At 39.3% G+C, this 22946-nt stretch overlaps 1 protein-coding gene across 1 annotated transcript in view; it reads left to right on the forward strand.

The window, feature by feature from the left end:
* Positions 1 to 14472, forward strand: part of c1qtnf7 (C1q and TNF related 7) — a 33778-nt gene extending 19306 nt beyond the window's left edge. Inside the window, exons 2-3 of the mRNA XM_018091002.2 lie at positions 12550 to 12795; positions 13496 to 14472. Of these exons, the coding sequence (XP_017946491.1) occupies positions 12555 to 12795; positions 13496 to 14124 (870 nt within the window). The 5' untranslated portion in view covers positions 12550 to 12554 and the 3' untranslated portion in view covers positions 14125 to 14472. The remainder of the gene's footprint in view (positions 1 to 12549; positions 12796 to 13495) is intronic.
* The last annotated feature ends 8474 nt before the right edge of the window (positions 14473 to 22946 follow it).

Below are 22946 nucleotides of genomic sequence, written 5' to 3' on the forward strand. Positions count from 1 at the left end.
TCCTCAATAACAGGAAGGAAAGAATGGAGAAAAATAGAATTAAAGATAATGTACATATTAACAGTAAAGGTCTTGCAATGGCTGTTGTTGGTAGTAAGTAGAATACTGGTTTATACATACTGAAGCAGGTATAAAGGTAATACAAGGCTAGAGTATACAGTAAGTGGATTATTGTTTTGGACAAATACTAGCCAAGAGTTCCAGTCCTTATGAAACAAAGCTTGGAGTATTATTAGATTTCCAGGTAGAGGCTATAAGAGTGCTTGCTGCTGATAGAATATGTGACACCACAGTCCTTGTGGTTCTAACTCACCACTAGATGGTACTACGTACCTGTAATAAGACCTCACTGGGTTAAAATATGCACTTTCATTACTGTATTTTTCGGACCATAATACGCACTTTTTTTCCCCCAGAAGTGGGGGGAAAAAGTCCCTGCGTCTTATGGTCCGAATATAGCCTACCGATATACTTTAAAAAAATGTTTTTACTTGCCCATGTGGTCTCCGCAGGGCCCTCCTCTATTTGCCGGCACTTAGCTATGGCGCTGTGCGCATGCACAATGACGCGCATGCCCATACGCATGCGCGTCATTGTGCATGCGCCAGAGCTAAGCGCCGGTAAATAGAGGAGGGCCCTGCGGAGACCACATGGGCAAGTAAAAACATTTTTTTAAAGTATATCGGTAGGCTATATGCTGGTACAGATGGGGGCAATATGTTGGGTGAAATATGTTGGGTGCTGCTGGTACAGGTGGGTGAAATATGTTGGGTGCTGCTGGTACAGGTGGGGGGCAATATGTTGGGTGCTGCTGGTACAGGTGGGGGGCAATATGTTGGGTGCTGCTGGTACAGGTGGGGGGCAATATGTTGTGTGCTGCTGGTACAGGTGGGGGGCAATATGTTGGGTGCTGCTGGTACAGGTGGGTGAAATATGTTGGGTGCTGCTGGTACAGGTGGGGGGCAATATGTTGAGTGCTGCTGGTACAGGTGGGGGGCAATATGTTGGGTGCTGCTGGTACAGGTGGGGGGCAATATGTTGGGTGCTGCTGGTACAGGTTGGGTTTTAATGCACATAAAATATTTTAGGACACTTTGTTTCAGAATCTTTTTTTCTTCATTTCCCTTCCCAAAAAATTGGTGCGTCTTATGGTCCGGTGCGTCTTATGGTCCGAAAAATACGGTAGTAAACTGCCAGACATGAATATCTCCCACATGGACTTACTGCTACTCCTATTCTACTTTGACACAATACAAACCCTTTGATAACTAATAGATTAGCTCTACACTTATTACAGGCGGCAAAAGCCTTAATTCCTAAAACATGGAAATCTGTTACATCCCCTACTTTGTTTACCAGGTGCAAACAGTTGAGGAAACTTAAACAAATAATTTGCTTACTTTGTCATAAAATATCACAGTATTGGGTCATATGGAGACCTTGGTTAGAAATACTCCACTTAAAGACATAAACCTACTGATTGTTTAAAATGCTATGCATTTCACAAAGTTACCTACCTTAACTGTTAACTGTGAAACAGTAATGACTTGTTGTTAACCCTTGTTAATGGAAGATACAAAACTTCTGGCAGGGTTGTAGTTTAGGTCTAGTGCCACCATAGGCACCTAGAACCTAAATGTGCCCCCTACGTTCAGGAAGTGACATCATGTGCATGACACCACTTCCGTCGGAGTAACGTCACGTGCCACAGTGCAAACCCCTCACCCACAGGCTTAGTTGTCAGATATCCTTAGGAATTCTGCAGCAGAGACTGGGGGGATTTTTACATTTTTTATAAAAAAAGAAAAATCTTATATATAGGCACCCAAAGGCTGCCCCCCAAAAGCTGGTGCTCTAGGCACATAGGTGCATAGCCCTGTTTGTCAAATGACATGTACTGTAATTCCCCTTTTCTTTCTGTTCCCCCCAAACCCCCCTGTTACATGAAAATTCAATTAAAGGAAGTTTATAAAAAAAGAAAAACTGGCATAAGGCATTCTTGGAATATTTATGAATACGTGCCATTATTTTATTAGATCTCTTATGGGAGTTTCTCTCTTGCTTTATGAGCCTTGGCTGTAATCCATTTCCATTTAATAAACAAAATATTTCATAACATGATACCAAGCAATTATTCTTGCTGAGATACAGGCAGACTGGATTTTAGATATCATTATATGGTTTTTATTGGTATAAATGAGAAAACGTTGTTTTATAAAGAGCCCCACTTAGCCATTTACCCTTCAGGGCTGAGAGTTGTCAGCCCATGAGCTACACAAAGCAATGGGGTATGGCCTGCTGTAAAGCAGGGTCGGACTGGGGAGTGTTAGGCCCACTGGGGCTGCTACCCCACCACCCACCTGCTCCCCCACTGTCAGCACCGCCCCCCCACATCCACCTTCTGTCGGAATCGAGGAAGGGCAGCAGGAGAGTGATGGGGAGGGCAGGTGGGGATTGGGCTTACTATTGGGCTTACTATTGGGCTTACTATTGGGCTTACGGAGGCACCTAGTGTTAAGAAAAAACATTAGAAAGGCGATAAAGAGACATTACTGAGCTGTTTATACTGTAGCTGAAACTCTACTTTCTACTGTAGTCAAATATTGATGATTTCAGAATCGAGACCCCGGACGAGACAGTGCATCTGTTACAGCTGTCAAGTTTCCAAGTCATTAGCTATGATCCATGTATGGCAAAAGCCAAATCTTTAAATCTGAGCTTTGCTTTCATTTATTTGTGTCCGCTGGGAACATAAATGTAATGAACAAATTGAGGAAATACATAAACTGTAAATTGATTAGGTTTGGTTCAAGAGGAATAGGCCCAACAGGAATAGGCCATCTGGACTTGTCTTATAAAAGCAATACAAATCAGCACTGGATATTATCTCTACTGATTGTAATAGACGTCTTGGTCTTCCGGTGAAGCTGGACATTTTGACTGCCTTTTGCAAACACATCATCAGAAAAGTCTGTCAAACTGGAAATGATCTACTGTATGTAACATACTTTTAAAGCTTGCTTTCCAGACAGACACTAAGACACATTATATTAAATAGTGTTGACACAGGGTCTGGTTACCTTGTGTCTTATTTTGATTTACTGATTTCAATTATTTCCCATGCTTTCTTGGCAACATATAATTATGTAGAAGCTCCTAGTGTCCTCACTCTGAGTGAAGTTTGAGAGTAAATGCCTATTAATCATCTTGGATATGACTGGACTATAAGAGAGTGGCTATCACAACCATGTTTTCATATATCTGTAACCTCTTTAATAACAAAGGGGGCCGTTACCACATTTTGGCCAGAAACAAAAAAGACGGAAGGTCTCTGGTCTAACAGAACTTCTTTCTTGTCTTGTCCCTACAGGAAAAATTTGTTCATATACCACTGATAATCCAAACACCCTTTTAAATATAAAGCATGGACAACGTTCTACCTGTAGCAGATACTGCGTAGGTTTCCTCCAAGTCCTCGGTCTCCCCATAAACACTAAAAAAAAATATACAGGCAAATGATAAAATTGGCCTTAGTGTGCAAATGCTATAAGGATATTAAGTTCTGCTCAGCAGGGACTGATGCAAATGATGTATAATCAATGTAAAGCACTACATAAATGTGTTTGGCACTATATAAATAACAAATAATACAAAGACTGGGGGCTTACATATAAAACACAGATAGTAAGGAATCTACCAAACTAATTGTAGGGGTATGCTATAGACCCCCTAATGTAAGCGAAGAGGAGGAGGCCCAGCTCCTGTTGCAAATAGAAAAGGCTGATAGTTTGGGGCAAGTGATAATAATGGGGGATTTTAATTACCCTGATATTGACTGGAGCCGTAGTACTGCCAGGACAGTAAATGGGAACAAGTTTATAAACTTGCTGCATGACAACTTTATGTCACAAGTTGTTGAGGAGCCAACCAGGAACCATGCTATACTAGATCTAGTGATCTCTAATGACCCAGAACGTATAGCAAATGTGCAAGTGGTTGAACCCCTGGGTAATAGTGACCATAATGTTATTTCATTTAATGTTTGGTGCAGGAAACAAATTTACATGGGGGCAACAAAGACAATGAATTTTAGGAAGGCAAATTTTAGTTCCTTAAGGGCAGCGCTTCAGGGCATAGATTGGGGCATTATGTTTTCTGATAAAAACACAGAGCAGAAATGGTTGTCATTTAAAATGATATTAAATCATTACTGTTCTCAATTTATTCCATTAATAAGAAAAAGTAGAAGTGTTAAGAATCACCCTATGTGGTTTAACTCTGAGGTAAAGAAGTTAATAGGGAAAAAAAGGAAAGCTTTTAAGAAATATAAGTCAGAGGGGACAGTAGCTGCGTTTAGTGATTATAAACACTATAACAAGTGTTGTAAAACAGCAATCCGGAAGGCAAAGATAGAAAATGAGGAGCGCATCGCGGCCGAGGCCAAGACTAACCCCAAAAAGTTTTTAAGTATATTAATAGTAAAAAGATGCAGGTTGAGGGTGTGGCCCCATTGAGTTATAATAACAATATGGTTACAGCGGATACAGAAAAGGCAGATGTGCTTAACCAGTTCTTTTCTTCTGTGTATACAGTAGAGGAGTCAGTGGGCCAAGTCTCACCCAATAGCTGCACTGTTGCCTCAGCTCCAACTACACAGTGGTTGGCACAGGATATGGTGCTTAAAGGGTTACACACGATAAATGTAAACAAGGCACCGGGGCCAGATGGAATACACCCTCGGGTACTGAGAGAGCTAGGGGCAGAATTGCAGTGGCCCTTGTTTCTGATATTCTCAGACTCTCTTTCATCAGGTATGGTACCTAGGGATTGGAAGAAGGCGAATGTCATTCCCATATTTAAAAAGGGAGTAAGATCTCAGCCTGGCAATTATAGGCCTGTAAGTTTGACATCCGTGGTGGGCAAGTTATTTGAAGGCTTGTTAAGGGATCACATTCAAAATTATGTAGTGGAGAATGGCATTATGAGCAGTAATCAGCATGGCTTTATGAAGGACAGGTCATGTCAGACCAATTTAATTGCTTTTTATGATGAGGTAAGTAAGAAGCTGGACAGTGGGGATGCAGTAGATATAATCTATTTGGATTTTGCCAAAGCATTTGATACCGTTCCCCACAAACGACTGCTTTCTAAGCTAAGGTCTATTGGTCTTAGTGAAGTCGTTTGCACATGGATAGAAAACTGGCTACAGGATCGGGTACATAGGGTGGTTGTTAATGGCACATTCTCTACTTGGAGTAAGGTTCTCAGTGGGGTCCCTCAGGGTTCTGTACTGGGTCCACTTTTGTTTAATTTGTTCATAAATGACTTAGGGGAGGGTATTATAAGTAATGTATCAGTGTTTGCAGATGACACAAAACTCTGCAGACCAGTCAATTCTAGCCAGGATGTGACATCCCTGCAGCAGGATCTTGATCAACTGGCAATCTGGGCAGCTAAGTGGCAGATGAGATTTAATGTGGATAAATGTAGGGTCATGCACCTGGGATGTAAAAATATGCAAGCCCCGTATAACCTTAATGGGACTGCACTAGGCAAATCCATAATGCAGAAGGACCTGGGAGTCCTTGTAGATAATAAACTTGGCTGTAGCAAGCAATGCCAGGCAGCAGCTGCAAGGGCAAACAAGGTTTTGAGCTGTATTAAAAGGGGTATAGATTCACGGGAGGAGGGGGTTATTCTTCCCCTTTACAGAGCGCTGGTAAGGCCCCATCTAGAATATGCTGTTCAGTTTTGGTCTCCAGTGCTCAAATGGGACATTACTGAGTTAGAGAGAGTCCAGAGAAGGGCAACTAAGCTGGTAAAGGGTATGGAAAGTTTCAGTTATGAAGAAAGACTGGCCAAGTTGGGTCTGTTTACACTGGAGAAGAGGCGCTTAAGAGGTGACATGATAACTATGTATAAATATATAAAGGGATCATATAATAACCTCTATAATGTTTTATTTACCAGTAGGTCCTTCCAACGGACACGAGGGCACCCACTCCGTTTAGAAGAAGGGAGGTTCCATTTAAATATTCGGAAAGGATTTTTTACAGTGAGAGCTGTGAGGTTCTGGAATTCCCTCCCCGAAGCAGTCGTGCTGGCTGATACATTATATAACTTTAAGAAGGGGCTGGATGGATTCTTAGCAAGTGAGGGAATACAGGGTTATGGGAGATAGCTCTTAGTACTAGTTGATCCAGGGACTGGTCCGATTGCCATCTTGGAGTCAGGAAGGAATTTTTTCCCCTCTGTGGCAAATTAGAGAGGCTTCAGATGGGGTTTTTTGCCTTCCTCTGGATCAACTAGTAGTTAGGCAGGTTATATATAGGCATTATGGTTGAACTTGATGGACGTATGTCTTTTTTCAACCCAACTTACTATGTTACTATGTTACTATGTAAAACTATCCATCTTTACTTACTCTTATCTAATAGTCAACTGGAATATTAATAACTTAGCATATTCCCGCACTAAGGTCCATGCAGGGTTCTCCATCTCTCCCTGGCCTACAGAATGGCTTTGCTAGTATAATCCGCTTTCTCCGAGCTGAGCGCTGAAAACCATTTTCTTTCACTCCATGTTTTTCATTCTGCTGCATATTTTCCTTGCTTGTTATCTGTTGACAAGTGGTCACTATGAATTCACTGGCGTATTTTTTTGGAAGATTAATATCGTGCCTTCAGTGTTTTGGCTTTCGAGCTTCCAGTTTGTGCCAAGTTCCTGCAATAATTTTTAAATGTAGGAAATCAATAATGACTTCAAATAATAACAAAAGGAGAGTCTTCATTTCTTGGAGAGAGGGGATGTGTTCCAGCCCGAAGCGTTTTAAACATTTGTGACATTTTATAAGATATCATGTTAACCAGTACGAGCAACACCATCCAACCAAATATAATAAATGCCTTCTTGCTTTTTATGACCAAGTAGCAAAGCTTTCCGCTGTTACAATGATCTCTTCTCAGTCAAGCATGATTGTATTTATTTTGAGAAAAGTCAAATAATACTTGGCCATAATTTCCTGCTCATAATATACAGCTGCATTATAAACATCAGATACACATGTGCTTATTTTCCCATTGCAGAACACTGTACTATGCAACTGCAGGCATTTTTTACTTTTTCCTGAGCAATGCTTGTTTGTTACTTGTTTCCAATTCATTAAAATGTAAAGTGCAGGTGTGTAAGGGTATCTTACTGAAGTGGTCAAATTGCCTGGGGTGCAACAGGTCAATGGCACAGAGGGTATTTTGACTGTTGTTGCAATCTCTTTATAGTCTAGGTGCTGCTGTCACTGCCGCAAATGCCACTGAATTAAATTGCTGTGTATTCTTTTGTATAGCTAATTATGATGATAAACTTCGGGGAACTTCGGCTTCTGTTAAAGAGCCCCACACATCACAGAAACCCCTAATATACATATCACTGTAATCTAATCGTTCAAAAAGAATAAATAAATACCATTTTCATATGCTGAAATGCATCTGCAAAACAGTTCTTCCCTTTCTGCATCATTTGAAATCCTGACAGGGGAGAAGGGACTAAAGACTTGATGTTACAAATGCAAAAGATATAGCAACTTCTCCACAGCTTACAGACAGCATGCAGGAACTACATAACCCACAATGCATTGCACTATGATGTTATTTCCCTTATTGACATCACGTGTGCAGGGAATTGTGGGATTGGGAGGATGCAGGCTGAAGGCAGGCTTTTGTTACATTTTTTTTGAGTCTCAAAGTCGTCAGCCAGATCAGCAGGGGAACAGGAGGCGGGGCTTAGGGAACTGTTCCAAACCATATTATTACATTAAATATCATTAAAAGGCTGCCTATTTTTCATTTGATGTATATTGCAAAGTGGTTTTGGTTGAATTAAAACAAGATGCAGTAACAAACAGACCTTCGTGTAGGCTAAGGCTACTAAATAGCCAATCACAGCCCTTATTTGGCATACATAGTAGTTAGTTACATAGGGTTGAAAAAAGACCAGTGTCCATCAAGTTCAACCCATCCAAGTAAACCCAGCACACCTAACCCACACCTACCAATCTATACACTCACATACATAAACTATAAATACAACCACTAATACTAACTGTAGATATTAGTATCACAATAGCCTTGGATATTCTGATTGTTCAAGAACTCATCCAGGCCCCTCTTAAAGGCATTAACAGAATCTGCCATTACCACATCACTAGGAAGGGCATTCCCCAACCTCACTACCCTCACCGTGAAAAACCCCCTACGCTGCTTCAAATGGAAGCTCCGTGCATGAACCTTTGCTTGTGTTGTTCCCCAAGTCTTTTTACATTTGACGATGAAGAAAAACTTCTGCATATCTGATCAAGTTGATATTCTAAAAAGCAATGAGTGAATTTTTTGGCCAGGCATGGATTCGCCACGAAATTCCATATTTCGTTTTCACCAACCTGCATCACAAATTTGCTGCAACGAACAAAATTGCTGAGAAAAAATGCCCATTAACTTTCATGTATTCGGAGTGAATACACACACGCATAAGAAAAAATGTAACAAAAAATTGTCACCCGTTGACTTCAATGCATTTTGCTAATTTTTCGGGACAGATTGGCTCCTCACTACTTAGAAACTTTTTAAAGTAAATGTTTTATGGTTTGACCCCCAGGCAAATATGTTTTGCTGCTGCAAATAACTAACCCATCAGCAGAATGCTACATCAATGGCAAGATGTGGTCCTTATCCACAAGATTTTCAAACCTTCCCAGAAGATATCTGGGGGACTCTTGGCCATAGATCAGTCAGACTTTGGGCCCTTATAATCATGTTACCACATAATGTACATGAAAAGATCCAGCCTGATCTTCAGAAGGTGTCAGTGAAATGATGTGGTCCTCATCCAAAAGATTTCCAATGTACTGTGCGAGGCAAACTTTCATTCTCTCTCATATGGGCCCCTCAAGTTGTTTAAATCACATTGATTTACTTTTATATTAAGTGCCAATAAACAAGTCTCATTGAAATGAGTCAGGGCAAGAGAAATGGAAATCCAGCCCAAGCGTAATCAAGATTTGCCTGCAAACCAGTTTTACTGCACAGCTTTTGGCACTATAAATAGGACTGTGTTATGATGTTAGGCTTTTTCTCTGTTTGTATCTTTGCTCTCTGCTCTCAAGTGCAGATGGTTGTTACGAACAGCTTCTTGGACATAAACGTGTATATTTATTTCAGACAAAATATGGAAACTATCAGTTTAAGATGCTCCCCATTTGGAGGCCAGATTTCTCTCGATTCGCGTACTATTTGTATTTTCTTCTCAGTTTCATTCAGTGATTTTTTTGAACTCACTTCAAAGAACCTCAGATCAGGGTTCTCTCTAGAGTATTTCTTTTGTTCAACACAGATGGTGAGATAGATTCCTGTCTAAAGCCCAGTTATCCAACAGAGACAGAACATGGACTTGGCACGTGGAACAGCTTGTTTAAGACTCATTACATTTTTTGAACTCTATTATTGTTATTTTTTACTTTTCTTTTAAGCAGGTGGGCCACAAAAGTGATTTCCAAGTGCATATTAAGCTACATTGAGGTAACAGATTACTTGCTTTTGGTATGGAGAAGGGGAAGGGTACTCACAGAATGTAGAACCAGTTCTTTGTCTCTCCAGATAGAGTTCATAGAGAACTGATGCAGCAGTCTGATAGACTCTTATATTTTCCTTGTACAGGTATGGGATCCATTATCCGGAAACCCGTTATCCATTTATTTATTTAGAGAAGCTTACCCTAATCTAGTAGTTTAGCAATACCCTGTGCCACACCTTTCAGAACTCTGGCCCTACCCATTCCCACACCTTGTGTCTCAACCCTTTCTCCTTGTAGAGTGTAAGCTCTTTTGGGCAGGGTTCTCTTCACCTCTTGTATCGGTTATTGATTGCTTTATATGTTACTCTGTATGTCCAATGTATGAAACCCACTTATTGTACAGCGCTGCGGAATATGTTGGCGCTTTATAAATAAATGTTAATAATAATAATAATAATAATCCAGAAAGCTCCGAATTACGGAATGGCTGTCTTCCATATTCTCCATTTTAATCAAATAATTCAGATTTTTAAAAATTTAAAAATTTCTTTTTTCTCTGTAATAATAAAACAGTACCTGTACTTGATCCCAACTAAGATATAATTACCCCTTATTGGGGGCAGAACAGTCCTATTGGGTTTATTTAATGGTTAAATGATTCCCTTTTCTCTGTAATAATAAAACAGTACCTGTACTTGATCCCAACTAAGATATAATTACCCCTTATTGGGGGCAGAACAGCCCTATTGGGTTTATTTAATGGTTAAATGATTCCCTTTTCTCTGTAATAATAAAACAGTACCTGTACTTGATCCCAACTAAGATATAATTACCCCTTATTGGGGGCAGAACAGCCCTATTGGGTTTATTTAATGGTTAAATGATTCCCTTTTCTCTGTAATAATAAAACAGTACCTGTACTTGATCCCAACTAAGATATAATTACCCCTTATTGGGGGCAGAACAGCCCTATTGGGTTTATTTAATGGTTAAATGATTCCCTTTTCTCTGTAATAATAAAACAGTACCTGTACTTGATCCCAACTAAGATATAATTAATCCTTATTGGGGGCAGAACAGCCCTATTGGGTTTATTTAATGGTTAAATGATTCCCTTTTCTCTGTAATAATAAAACAGTACCTTGTACTTGATCCCAAATAAGATATAATTAATGGTTATTGGAGACAAAACAATCCTATTGGGTTTAATTAATGTTTACATTATTTTTTTATCAGATTTAAGGTATGGAGACCCAAATTACAGAAAGATCCGTTATCCAGAAAACCTCAGGTCCTAAGCATTCTGCATAACAGGTCCGATACCTTTATTGGAAGACAGCCAGTTGATGTCTCCATTTAAAGTTCACAACGTGATGGACTAGCAGTTTAGCCAAAACTGGATTCGGAAGCAGCATTGCCATTAGTTGCTCAAAGGGATATCTGAAGCGATAAGCAGCCGCAAACATACACAGAAAAAACAACAGTAATATCCAATAGATACATAAGCTTAAAGGGGTAGTTCAACTTTAGATTAACTTTTATTATGACATAGGCAATGATTTCCAGGCAATGGTTTTCATTTTTTATTTTTTGGGGTTTTTCAGTTATTTGGCTTTTTGTACAGCAGCTCTCCAGTTTGGAATTTCAGCAGCTGTCTGGTTGCTTGGGTCTTGTTTACCTTAGCAACCAGGTAGTGGTTTTTCAGTTATTTGGCATTTTGTCCAGCAGCTCTCCAGTTTGGAATTTCAGCAGCTGTCTGGTTACCTTAGCAACCAGGTAGTGTTTTAAATGAGAGACTGAGAAAGGCAACATTTTTTTTAAAAAACTATAAGTAAATAAATAAATAATAAAGACCAATTTCAAAGTTGATAGGAATAGGATATACTATGACATATATAGAACCACCCCTTTAACATAAAACAATGATAATATATTTGGTATACAGTCACGTAACAACACCACACTTTGCCATTTTCCAACGGTGCAGTGATAACAGATAAATCCCTCATATAAACCCCCATGGGGCAAGCAAACTGTATTTGTCTGTTGTGAGTACGGGGTGGTACTTACTGTATATACAGTATCTGAACAGTTAAAAGGCTGGTCACCCTGGGACAATATACTAACCAGCCTGAGTATCCACCCATATTAATGTTGAAATTTATTCTAGCATTGGCAGAGGGTGATTTTTGTGATTTGGGAGGCTACTTAACCCCTTCCTTGCCAGTACATTTTGGCCTTACCTTTCTTTATATGTCCCATAACCTTGCATCTGATCTATGACATTTTCTCAGGATGGGCCACTATTTTGGTTGCCCATGTTATTCTGCTATTTTTTCTTCTTGTTCTCTAACCAGTTTCTATCCTGCCTGTTCTGCTCATATTCTTTAAAGGACAATGAAAGGTTAATATAAATTAAAAGTAAGTCTAAAGGCATTCTTTTTAAGTACTTACTGCATATCTAAATTCCCAGATCCCTGCTTGCTTCTCTGAGATATGGTGCTGGCAGCCTACAGCAGTGTGAAGCCTACAGTGACATCACTGAAATCTCTCTCCCCTTCCTGTAGGTGCCAGCGGCAGCCTTCCTATTCTCTGAGCATGTGTGTAACTTGATCCTGTCTCCTGTTCTGAGCTACACATGCCCACCAGCCAACCAGAAGCGGATCTGGCAGAGGGGAGGGGGGGAGGGAATGAAACACATGTGCAGTATGAAGCAAGGAGGGAAAGGAAGGGAGAATACCTTTTTAGAGATGGCTGCCTGTTCTAGAAAATGTGAAGTAAGTGTGACTGAGTAATATTTGATTAGGGGAGCCAAAAGTGTGGCGTTTTTACTAAACAATAGGAGGACTATTGGGCAGTATGACTTGCATTCTCATTTAAACACCACTCTCTACTTTTATTCTGCTTCCCACCAGTACCTAAGCATTACATTTTTTAAATTATTTACAAATTCTGCTAATAAAAAGCAAAATCTTCTTTCTCCAGGGTCGATGATGCTTATTCTGCTTTACGTCATAAGCTTTGCTTTTTGTGCAACTGGACAACCATTCAACAATAAACTTAAAGGAGACCCTCAATACACAAGGTATGTCTGCAGCATACCAGGGTTGCCTGGCCCTCCAGGTTCTCCTGGGCGTAATGGACAAACAGGGCCCCATGGACGAATTGGTCTTCCAGGAAGAGATGGGAGAGATGGCAGGAAAGGAGAAAAAGGGGAGAAGGGAACTGCAGGTACTGAATGCAAATGTTCATTGAAAGCATGTTGCCTTCTAAGATGACTTTATTAAGAGAAAAACACTTTGATGTAGTCAGGGCTTCCAGGGGAGATTATTTTGGAAAACATGTTTTCTCCAGTTATTTTGTTTTTAGAAATGTGATAGGCTTCATGTCAGCCTCTGCCTCTAATATATTATTAGCTAAAACAGAGATCACAGTGTTCTTATTGGCGTGTTCTTCATTTTAAAATGTATAATATTAGGTAAAGAACTGCTGATCCTCTGTTTTTACCCATATCAATAAATTAATAATATGTTTGTGACCAACTTAATATGTCCTATGTCAAAGCAGAGGATGGTAGTCAATCTAAATGTAGCTGGCCAACTTTATCAAACTCACTGCTTATCTGGCCAGTCATAAGCTCCATTTTAATTGACTCCTTCGTATTTCCAGCACAACTTTATGCTGCGTTGAATGTTGTCTTTGGCAATGGACACCAATAAGTGTGGGTGGGGAGATTGGCTGAACAAGCTATTAATGAAAGAAAAACCTACATCAGCTAATTTGCACTCACCAGCTGACTGTGTTGGCAGTAAGGAGGGTTGGATTTGTTGCATTTTGTTGTTGTATTAAATGGTTTTTAATCAATTTTTATTTGGTGCAATAATAACATAGTTATAGTATTCCCTTAACAGTCTGTCAAATGTCATTTAAGGCTTACGAGGAAAAACAGGACCTCTCGGGCCCACTGGAGACAGAGGAGACCAAGGGGAGATGGGTAAAAAGGGACCAGTAGGAGAAGCAGGGGACAACGGTGAACTTGGGCCTAAAGGGCCACTTGGTCCGAGAGGTCCTAAAGGTGAAAGAGGAGAAAGAGGGGAACCTGGCATATGTAAGTGTGGAAACATCATACTCAAATCTGCTTTCTCGGTTGGAATTACCACCAGTTATCCACAAGAAAGACTGCCCATTCTGTTCAACAAGATCCTGTTTAACGAGGGAGAGCATTACAACCCTTCCGTAGGAAAGTTTATTTGCGCTATTCCCGGTATTTACTATTTTTCCTATGATATCACTCTTGCTAACAAGCATCTGGCCATCAGCCTAGTGCATAACGGACAGTACAAAATCAAGACTTTTGATGCCAACACGGGAAACCATGATGTCGCTTCAGGATCAACGCTCGTTTACTTGAAGCCAGAAGATGAAGTGTGGCTTGAAATTTTCTACACAGATCAAAATGGACTTTTTTCTGATCCCAGCTGGGCGGATAGTTTGTTTTCTGGCTTTCTTTTATATGCCGATACAGATTATATGAATGCATTATCTGAAGATTATTTTTGATGATATCTTCTTCCTGTACAAATGCTGATCTTTTATATAGAGCATGTAGAAACTCCAGGATGGACCATCCATGACACATATCAGTTTACATTTTCTCAGGAATTCCCAGATGTGCACAATATAACATGAACATAAAACAAAAAAAGAGTTTATAAATAATTTACTCTCTGAAAGACCAGAAGCCCTTACTGGAAAATATGGGCATTTAGAGACTTTCTTTACGAGTGTTCTTTACCAAAGTAGCAGTCAGTAGATTTCTGTTATTTTGACAAAAATTCCTCACAAAAACATATATTTTTACAAAAATATCATACTAGTGGTACGGGTATGGGATCCCTTATCTGGAAACCCGTTATCCAGAAAGTTCCGAATTACAGAAAGGCCATCTCCCATAGACTCCATGATAAGCAAATAATTAAAATTTTTAAAAATGATTCCCTTTTCTCTGTAATAATAAAACAGTACCTGTACTTGATCCCAACTAAGATATAATTACGCCTTATTGGGGGCAGAACAGCCCTATTGGGTTTATTTCATGGTTAAATGATTCCCTTTTCTCTGTAATAATAAAACAGTACCTGTACTTGATCCCAACTAAGATATAATTACCCCTTATTGGGGACAGAACAGCCCTATTGGGTTTATTTAATGGTTAAATGATTCCCTTTTCTCTGTAATAATAAAACAGTACCTGTACTTGATCCCAACTAAGATATAATTACCCCTTATTGGGGGCAGAACAGCCCTATTGGGTTTATTTAATGGTTAAATGATTCCCTTTTCTCTGTAATAATAAAACAGTACCTGTACTTGATCCCAACTAAGATATAATTACCCCTTATTGGGGGCAGAACAATCCTATTGGGTTTATTTAATGGTTAAATGATTCCCTTTTCTCTGTAATAATAAAATAGTACTTGTACTTGATCCCAACTAAGATATAATTACCCCTTATTGGGGGCAGAACAGCCCTATTGGGTTTATTCATTATTTAAATGATTTTTAGCAGACAAATTGTGGAGATCCAAATTACAGAAAGATCCCTTATCCGGAAATCCCCAGGTCCCGAGCATTCTGGATAACAGGTCCTATACCTGTACAAGCATTTAAAATACATAATTTTTGTTTTCATACATCATTTGAATGTCTGGTTTAATTTATTTAAACACACGTTACATTAAAAGTAGATTTAAATTTGAGACTTGTGGGTACAAAGTCTTAAAGGAACAGTTACATCAAAAAAAGTGTTTTAAAGTAATTAAAATATAATGTGCTGTTGCTCTGCAAAAAACTGGTGTTTTTGCTACAGAAAAGCTGCTATATAAATAAGCTGCTGTGTAGCCACGGGGGCAGCCATTCAAGCTGAAAAAAAGGAGAAAAGGCACAGGTTACATAGCAGATAACTAGTAGATAAGCTCCATATAATGGGGGTTTATCTGTTATCTGCTAACCTGTGCCTTTTCTCCCCATGGCTACACAGCAGCTTACTCATATAAACTATAGTAGTATTTCTGAGGCAAACACACCAATAGTAGCAATGCAGGGCAGCAGTACATTATATTGTAATTACTTTTATACACTTTCATTTTTTGGTGTTACTGTTCCTTTAAACAGGTTGTTCAACTTTGAGTTAACTTTTAGTATGATTTCATACAGGTTTTGTTTTCAATTATCCTACCTTTTTTATTACTTATTGATCGCAGTTTTTGTTCAGCGGCTCTCCAGGGTCAAAATTACCTTAGCAACAAGGAGTGGTTTGAATGAGAGATTCAATATATGAATAGGAGAGGATGTAAATGGAAAAGTAAGGAAAAAAGTAGGAAAAATAAGTTGTAAAAAGTAATAATAACACTGTAAAACATTAACAACTCCAAGGAGTTAGAAGAAGAAGGCAAATAATGAAAAAATTCAAAAATAAAATTGAAGACCAACTAAATATTGGTCATGCTATAACATAATAAAAGTTAACTTGAATGTGAAACAGCCCTTTAGTACAGGTAACTACCAAAAGAGCAGAGACACAAACACAGAGGAGTAATAAATGTCACAAAACTGCAACCGGTCTGGTAGCCCATAGCAACCAATCTGAGTACTGTATGCCAAACTGCCTTTGAGAGGCCAGTGTACTTTCAGGGCACAATATCCATTTTAGGATGAAATTTACATTTGTCTTAAGTCTGTATTAAAATAGTATGGTTTATATTATATGATAGCTGTTCCTACAGTAGTAAGGAAGTCTATATATTATTTATTGTATATTGCTTTATAATATAGAGTTTGGTCATTTTCCTATGGGACCAAACTGTAAATTATATCCTTATAAATGGTGCTTAGTGATGTCATCGGTTATAATCGGAGCTTAGTGATGTAAATTCTGTCACATGACTCAATGAAACTTGTATATTATAATAAATAATATACTTGTATGTTGTAAAATATGAGGATATTAGAAGTCACTTCAGAGTTCCATGACCTGTATAAAAGTACTCGGCCTTCAGCTCATGCTTTTATATGGTCATGGACTCCTTAGTGACATAATATCCCTATATTTTTCTCAACCTCGCCATCTCTTGAGTGTATCAATAAATCACTAGACCACATTCATCATGGTGACACAGGTCCAACCTAGTTCAGTCAAGCCTGGACTGGAATTCAAAATAGGCCCTGGCATTTCTAGGGCACAGAGGCCCAACTTCATAGATATACATGTATATTATCCAAAGGCAAAGGGAAAAGCAGTGAATATAGTGGACCTGCTTCTGTTCTAGAACATTTTAGAAATGGATTTTTACCATTCCACAAATATTTATTTTTTTTATACACATATTTTTTTTAATGTACAAACGCTAAAGTACAGTAAAGTAAGGTTAAGTTTCAGTGCTACACATCTTCATGAACCGCCGGACATTGCCACCGGAACCTTGACTGCCACATACAGACCAATCCATATACTTATGAGTAAGCACTTAGGGGCATTGGTTCATTTTAAAATTTGAGTTCTTTTTCAAAATTTGATCTCGGCAAAAACTTGATCAATTCTTTTCTTCCTCACTTGCTAGTATATGTATGGAAAACCTCAAATTGGAAAGACAATTTTGTTACTTTATGGAGAAAACGTGATGGCAATGGAAACTGCATTGTACCATTTGTATTTACAAATCTGACTGTTCAAAAAGTCATTTTGGCATTTTACTGCCAATAGATTTGCCACAACAGTGCCACCTAGAACACTATATTTATTTTGTAGAAAGCTTTACCATACCCGAGTAGAGAACCCTAGAAGCTCCCTCGGTTTGTTTCAGTTGCCATGTTAGCTTGGTCTCAGTAGCTTCATGCTGTAGCTCTAGCCCTTATAGCTCAGATTACTCGTTCCTAAGGGAGGGGGGTGCAGGAGAAGGGAGAGAGCTGTGCAGACTCTGGCCCCAGGAATGAAGGATTTTTCCAAGAGAGTAAGTCAGATACCCTAAGAACATGTTTACAAAAAAGGAGACAAGAAATCCTGTGTTTCTTTTGACAGAGAACTCAGTGCAGCGTTTCTGTAAGTGCTTATGGCTGTATTTACATAGACCTTTCTGAAAAAGCTTACTTAGTTTTTACCTTTCCTTCTCTTAAATATTGAAAATGCAATTCCCATTGACCACTACAGGGGCTTGGCAGGTTTTAACTGAAAAGCCCACATTTCAAGATCACATTTTTTCACCACGTTTTTCACAGAAAAAATCTCGGATACCAAACAATAGGCCCTTTAGGGTACAGAGAGGCAAGTTTGAGCCAGCAGTTTGGAGTGAGGGTCCATTACACCCATCCTGAGACCCATTCATCTAAATGTTTATAAGCTGAAGTAGATTTAGTCAACAAAGCAAATCTGAATGTAATAATTTTCTAGGTGGGTGATTTGCAGCCCAAATGGCCCTACTTAATATTTCTCCTACTAAATTACTTTGTTTATTGATGCTTTTATTTCACAAGCCTTTCTAGTCATTTTGAAAACATTCCCCCCTGACTGTAACAGTCTCTCTGAACCATTCTACTCTATAATGTGAGGAGATGTTTATTTTAACAGCAAAGAAGTAAATAAATTATTGGCAGGAAATTCATTTTCCCATGTGAAAAACTTGTTTTTGTAGTTGCATTTATAATGACTACATTACTTCTAATGCACACAAGATTTATTGCTAGAAAGTACCCATAATATTTATTTTGTTTTTCAGAAGTTTTAGAAGTTTTTCAAGTGTAATGTGACTATAATAATATCTATATTTTTCCATACATAAGGAAGGCATTTGTATATAGAATATGTTGTATGTACAAAGGCATTTATTTGTTACAGTAATTGCAGTCTGATGTAATATTTGCATGTGCAATAGATGGAATAAAATGTAAAATCTTCATGTGCAATAAATAGAATATACAACAAAATGATGAATATGAATGATAATCTTATCTTCAATATATATGATTAATTATCAATGCTTGGGATATTGGTTTGAAGGGTACAGTAGTTCAGTAAAGTTTTCCTACTGGGGGTCAGCTGGTCAAAAATGGCAGTCCTAGCAATAGTTATGAAAACCCAGAAAGAAGTCGCCAGCGCTCGGTCTAACCCACACTATTGCGTTGACCAGCTGCTAGAAACACCCTTGTGCCAGCGCTCGGTCTAACCCACACTATTGCGTTGACCAGCTGCTAGAAACACCCTTGTGCCAGCGCTCGGTCTAACCCACACTATTGCGTTGACCAGCTGCTAGAAACACCCTTGTGCCAGCGCTCAGTCTAACCCATACTATTGCGTTGACCAGCTGCTAGAAACACCCTTGTGCCAGCGCTCGGTCTAACCCACACTATTGCGTTGACCAGCTGCTAGAAACACCCTTGTGCCAGCGCTCAGTCTAACCCACACTATTGCGTTGACCAGCTGCTAGAAACACCCTTGTGCCAGCGCTCGGTCTAACACACACTGTAGCATTGACCAGCTGCTAGAAACACCCTTGTGCCAGCGCTCGGTCTAACACACACTGTAGCATTGACCAGCTGCTAGAAACACCCTTGTGCCAGAGCTCGGTCTAACCCACATTCTGGAGATGACCAGCTGCTATAAACGATAAAAAGCCATTATTTATACAGAAAAAGAAAGAAAGATTGCCAGCACTTAGTTTGCCTTTAAAGATAATTTTTTAAAAAAATGTGGTGTTAGTACCACACTTTAGCCAAAGTATGTAAGCTCACGTGCCACGTCAAGGCCCCTCATTGTATGTGAGCCTACACTGCCTATTAACATTGAGTCTGTGATGCAATTAAAATAAAGTCCCCCAAGCAATAGTTATGGCCCCCCGGTCTGAACAAGGACTTCATAGACTTCTTTGTATGGCATCATTGTATTATAAACTGGTCCTCGAATATGCAAAGTGAGAAATAATCAACTCACTACATGTAAAAAGTTCATGGTTAATAAAACATATTTTAAAATCCAGTTGGAATGTCTTGTTCTGGACATGGATTAATTCTCTCACTGAAATAGGAAACTTTCTAAATATAATCAATAAAGCATTATGTACCATTTATGAAATAATCAATTAATCAGCATTGTTCCTCTCAGCAATCTGTCTCTCTTAATTTTCTCCTCATGTAGGAATTGGGGTCAGGTTTTGATTGGCAGGTCTGATATAGCCTTTGAGGGGCGGTGCCTAGAAGATGCAGCAGAGATAATTATAGAAAAATAACTGAAAGAAATCCTGCCCCTCTACATACAGGATTAGTAATTTGATTTTTTCAAAAGCGGTGCAGAATTTGTAATTAATTATATATAAAAAGCTTCTAATTTCCAGAAGATATAGCTTATATTACTTTTTCATTTTTGGTAAGGTAGTTTAATGGCAGAGAGCCTCACTCACCAAATCAATTCTGTCTGACGTAATACAGCACTCTTTTAGAAAGTGTCTTGTCAATATCTTTTCAGATCAGTGGGATTTAGTACTGGACACTATGAAGGGAAAGACATTCAAGTTTTATGTCAGTCTAAGATGAAGCTCAATAGTCATCTGTATATAAACAATAACAGGTGATTAACAGAAATAGTATCAATAGTATTGCATATACAGTTGTATAGCCCAGCATACATTTAACTAATGTAACAACACTTTTACAATACCCTCTCCAAGATGCACTTAGCCTTGCCATTTGGAATAGCTCATAGTTCAAGTGATCTGCCACTTTTATTGGCACCGCCAAAATATGTAGTGCTGGTCAGTCAGCCTCACCATCCACTTCCCACAAACAGGCAAACTCCATGTAACTTTGAGCAGCTCACACTTATTTCTACTCTCGATGAGTTACCTGTCATTGTTACCCTCAGCTTAAGGTGGCCATACACGTTAAGATCCACTCGCCTGGCAAGGTTGCCAAGCGAGCGGATCTTCTCCCGATACCCCCACCTACAAGTGGGCAATATCGGTGAATTCATGTTAATTCGGTAGTCTGGCCCTGGGGCCACACGATCGAATTAGAACGCCGGTAATAGGCGCAATCGGTTTGGGGACCGCATCAACGAGCCGATGTGGTCCCCGATCCGACTAAATTTTTTAACCTTCCCGATCGATATCTGCCCGATTTCAGGCCAGATGTCGGTTGGGCAAACCTGCCGTTTGTGCCCCTACATGGGCTGATAATCTGCCGAATCAGTCTAAGGGGCCAATATCGGCAGCTACAATCGGCCTGTGTATGGCCACCTTTAGTCAAGTGGCATCCTCAAGACTTATAGAAGACAAGACAATAGAATCAGTATTTTATAAAAGTCTCCCCTCCCTTCTCCAGACATTCCCAAAGTCTAAGTATAAACCTACGTCTGGAAGCCTGTTCCATCCTCTTGTTGTCTCTGTATATGCCCAGTTGCCAGGGGTGCCTTGGGCACCTGTATATCTAAGCCTGGCTCTGTGCATTGATGCAGTTAACTTACCATCAAGTACAAGGCAAATAGGCTTTGACAAACCTGTCAGCACCCATCACAGATGATGAACCTGGTTTGGACTTTCCAAAAGCATAAACTGTTGGGTGGAAAAGGAGATTATAATGCATATTTTCACCAATTTTCTAAGAATATGCAAACTGAGGGATCTTTTGTCTTCTTTCTCCCTCAACAAAAAGCATCAGATCTCTAGATGCAGACACATTCCTCCCTCCTCTGTGCTCAGGTGGTTTAACTTGCAGCCATGACTGCTCAGTACCTGATTGATTCAGCATCAACAAATATGGTGGCAACCAGTAGAAGTAACTTAGGAAGGTAAGTGTTTTTGCACTTTATTAACTCTCTCCAAATGTTTTATTCATATAGCAAAAACATGAATTGCTGAACATATTAAAATGTATTTACAAATTATTATACAAACCTGGGAGTCATTAATGTGGACACATAGATATGGAGATCCATCACAGTTTAAGTCTAAAACTGTTACATTTTTTTTTAGAAACATTTCTTTTTTCTAAAAATACTAATATACTCATTTCCACGAATGTCCGAGATTCACTAAAAAGTCTGAACTGAGAAAGTATGTGCTGAGGAAAAATGCTGCAGAAAAGTCACGAAACTGTGACTTTTTCGAACTGTCGCACCAAAACCTCTTCTTTTTTGAATTCTTGCACAAAAAAACAGTGTCAAAAATCCGAAAACCTCTCAAGTTTTGAAGCAAATAAAGATTCCTTAGGGAAGGGAAGGGACATCTGCAACTTTTTCGGCAAATCCTTAGTAAATGGCCCCCTAAGTATAGTGGTTCTTTGAAATATAGAAATAGTCCACTAGAGAATGCAACAGATAGTGATAAAGATTGGGCTGGAAAACATTGCATGAATTCTAGCCAGATCCTAGGCAGATATGCTATTTTCCCCTCTAAGGATTTCAGTTAATGACTGCCAATGATTTTATGGGTCTTCAGTATGAGATAATGTCTAATACACAGTGTATTGCTGAATATGGTTTTCCAGGAAGATACCCCTGTGAATTAGACTGGCTACAGTCAATATACCATTGTTCATGGCCCATGGCACTTACTAACATGTCTTATCAGTGCCAGCGTAGTCTGATTTGCATTAGATTTTCACTTCTTTGGTACACTCTTTGTTAACAAACTTATTAGACAATAGTCATTAGGTGCACGTAGGTGCTGGGTGTCATATATTATACATACATAAATTCATATTATAGTGTGATATATCATCCAATAGATGGAAAATATGAGGATTTAAAAATTCACCCAAGGCTGAATGCTGAGTGACAAAATTTAGTCATGTGACAAAAATCATTAAGTACTGACTATAACTAATGACATCAGTAAGCAATCTGTTCCCAGAGGCTATAATCCCCACTCACTGCTACTACAGTCATCACCTCTCCCTACTATACCTGCTATTCCACAGCCACAGTCCCTTCCCAGAGGCTATTATCCTCCCACTGCTACTATAGGCACCATCTCTCCCTACTATACCTGCTATCCCACAGCCACAGTCCCTTCCCAGAGGCTATTATCCCCCCACTGCTACTATAGGCACCATCTCTCCCTACTATACCTGCTATCCCACAGCCCCAGTCCCTTCCCAGAGGCTATTATCCCCCCACTGCTGCTATAGGCACCATCTCTCCCTACTATACCTGTTATTCCACAGCCACAGTCCCTTCCCAGAGGCTATTATCCTCCCACTGCTACTATAGGCACCATCTCTCCCTACTATACCTGCTATTCCAGTCTCAATCCCTTCCCAGAGGCTATTATCCCCCCACTGCTACTATAGGCACCATCTCTCCCTACTATACCTGCTATCCCACAGCCCCAGTCCCT

Source organism: Xenopus tropicalis, chromosome 1 (assembly GCF_000004195.4).
Source record: "Xenopus tropicalis strain Nigerian chromosome 1, UCB_Xtro_10.0, whole genome shotgun sequence".
Lineage (NCBI taxonomy): Eukaryota > Metazoa > Chordata > Amphibia > Anura > Pipidae > Xenopus > Xenopus tropicalis.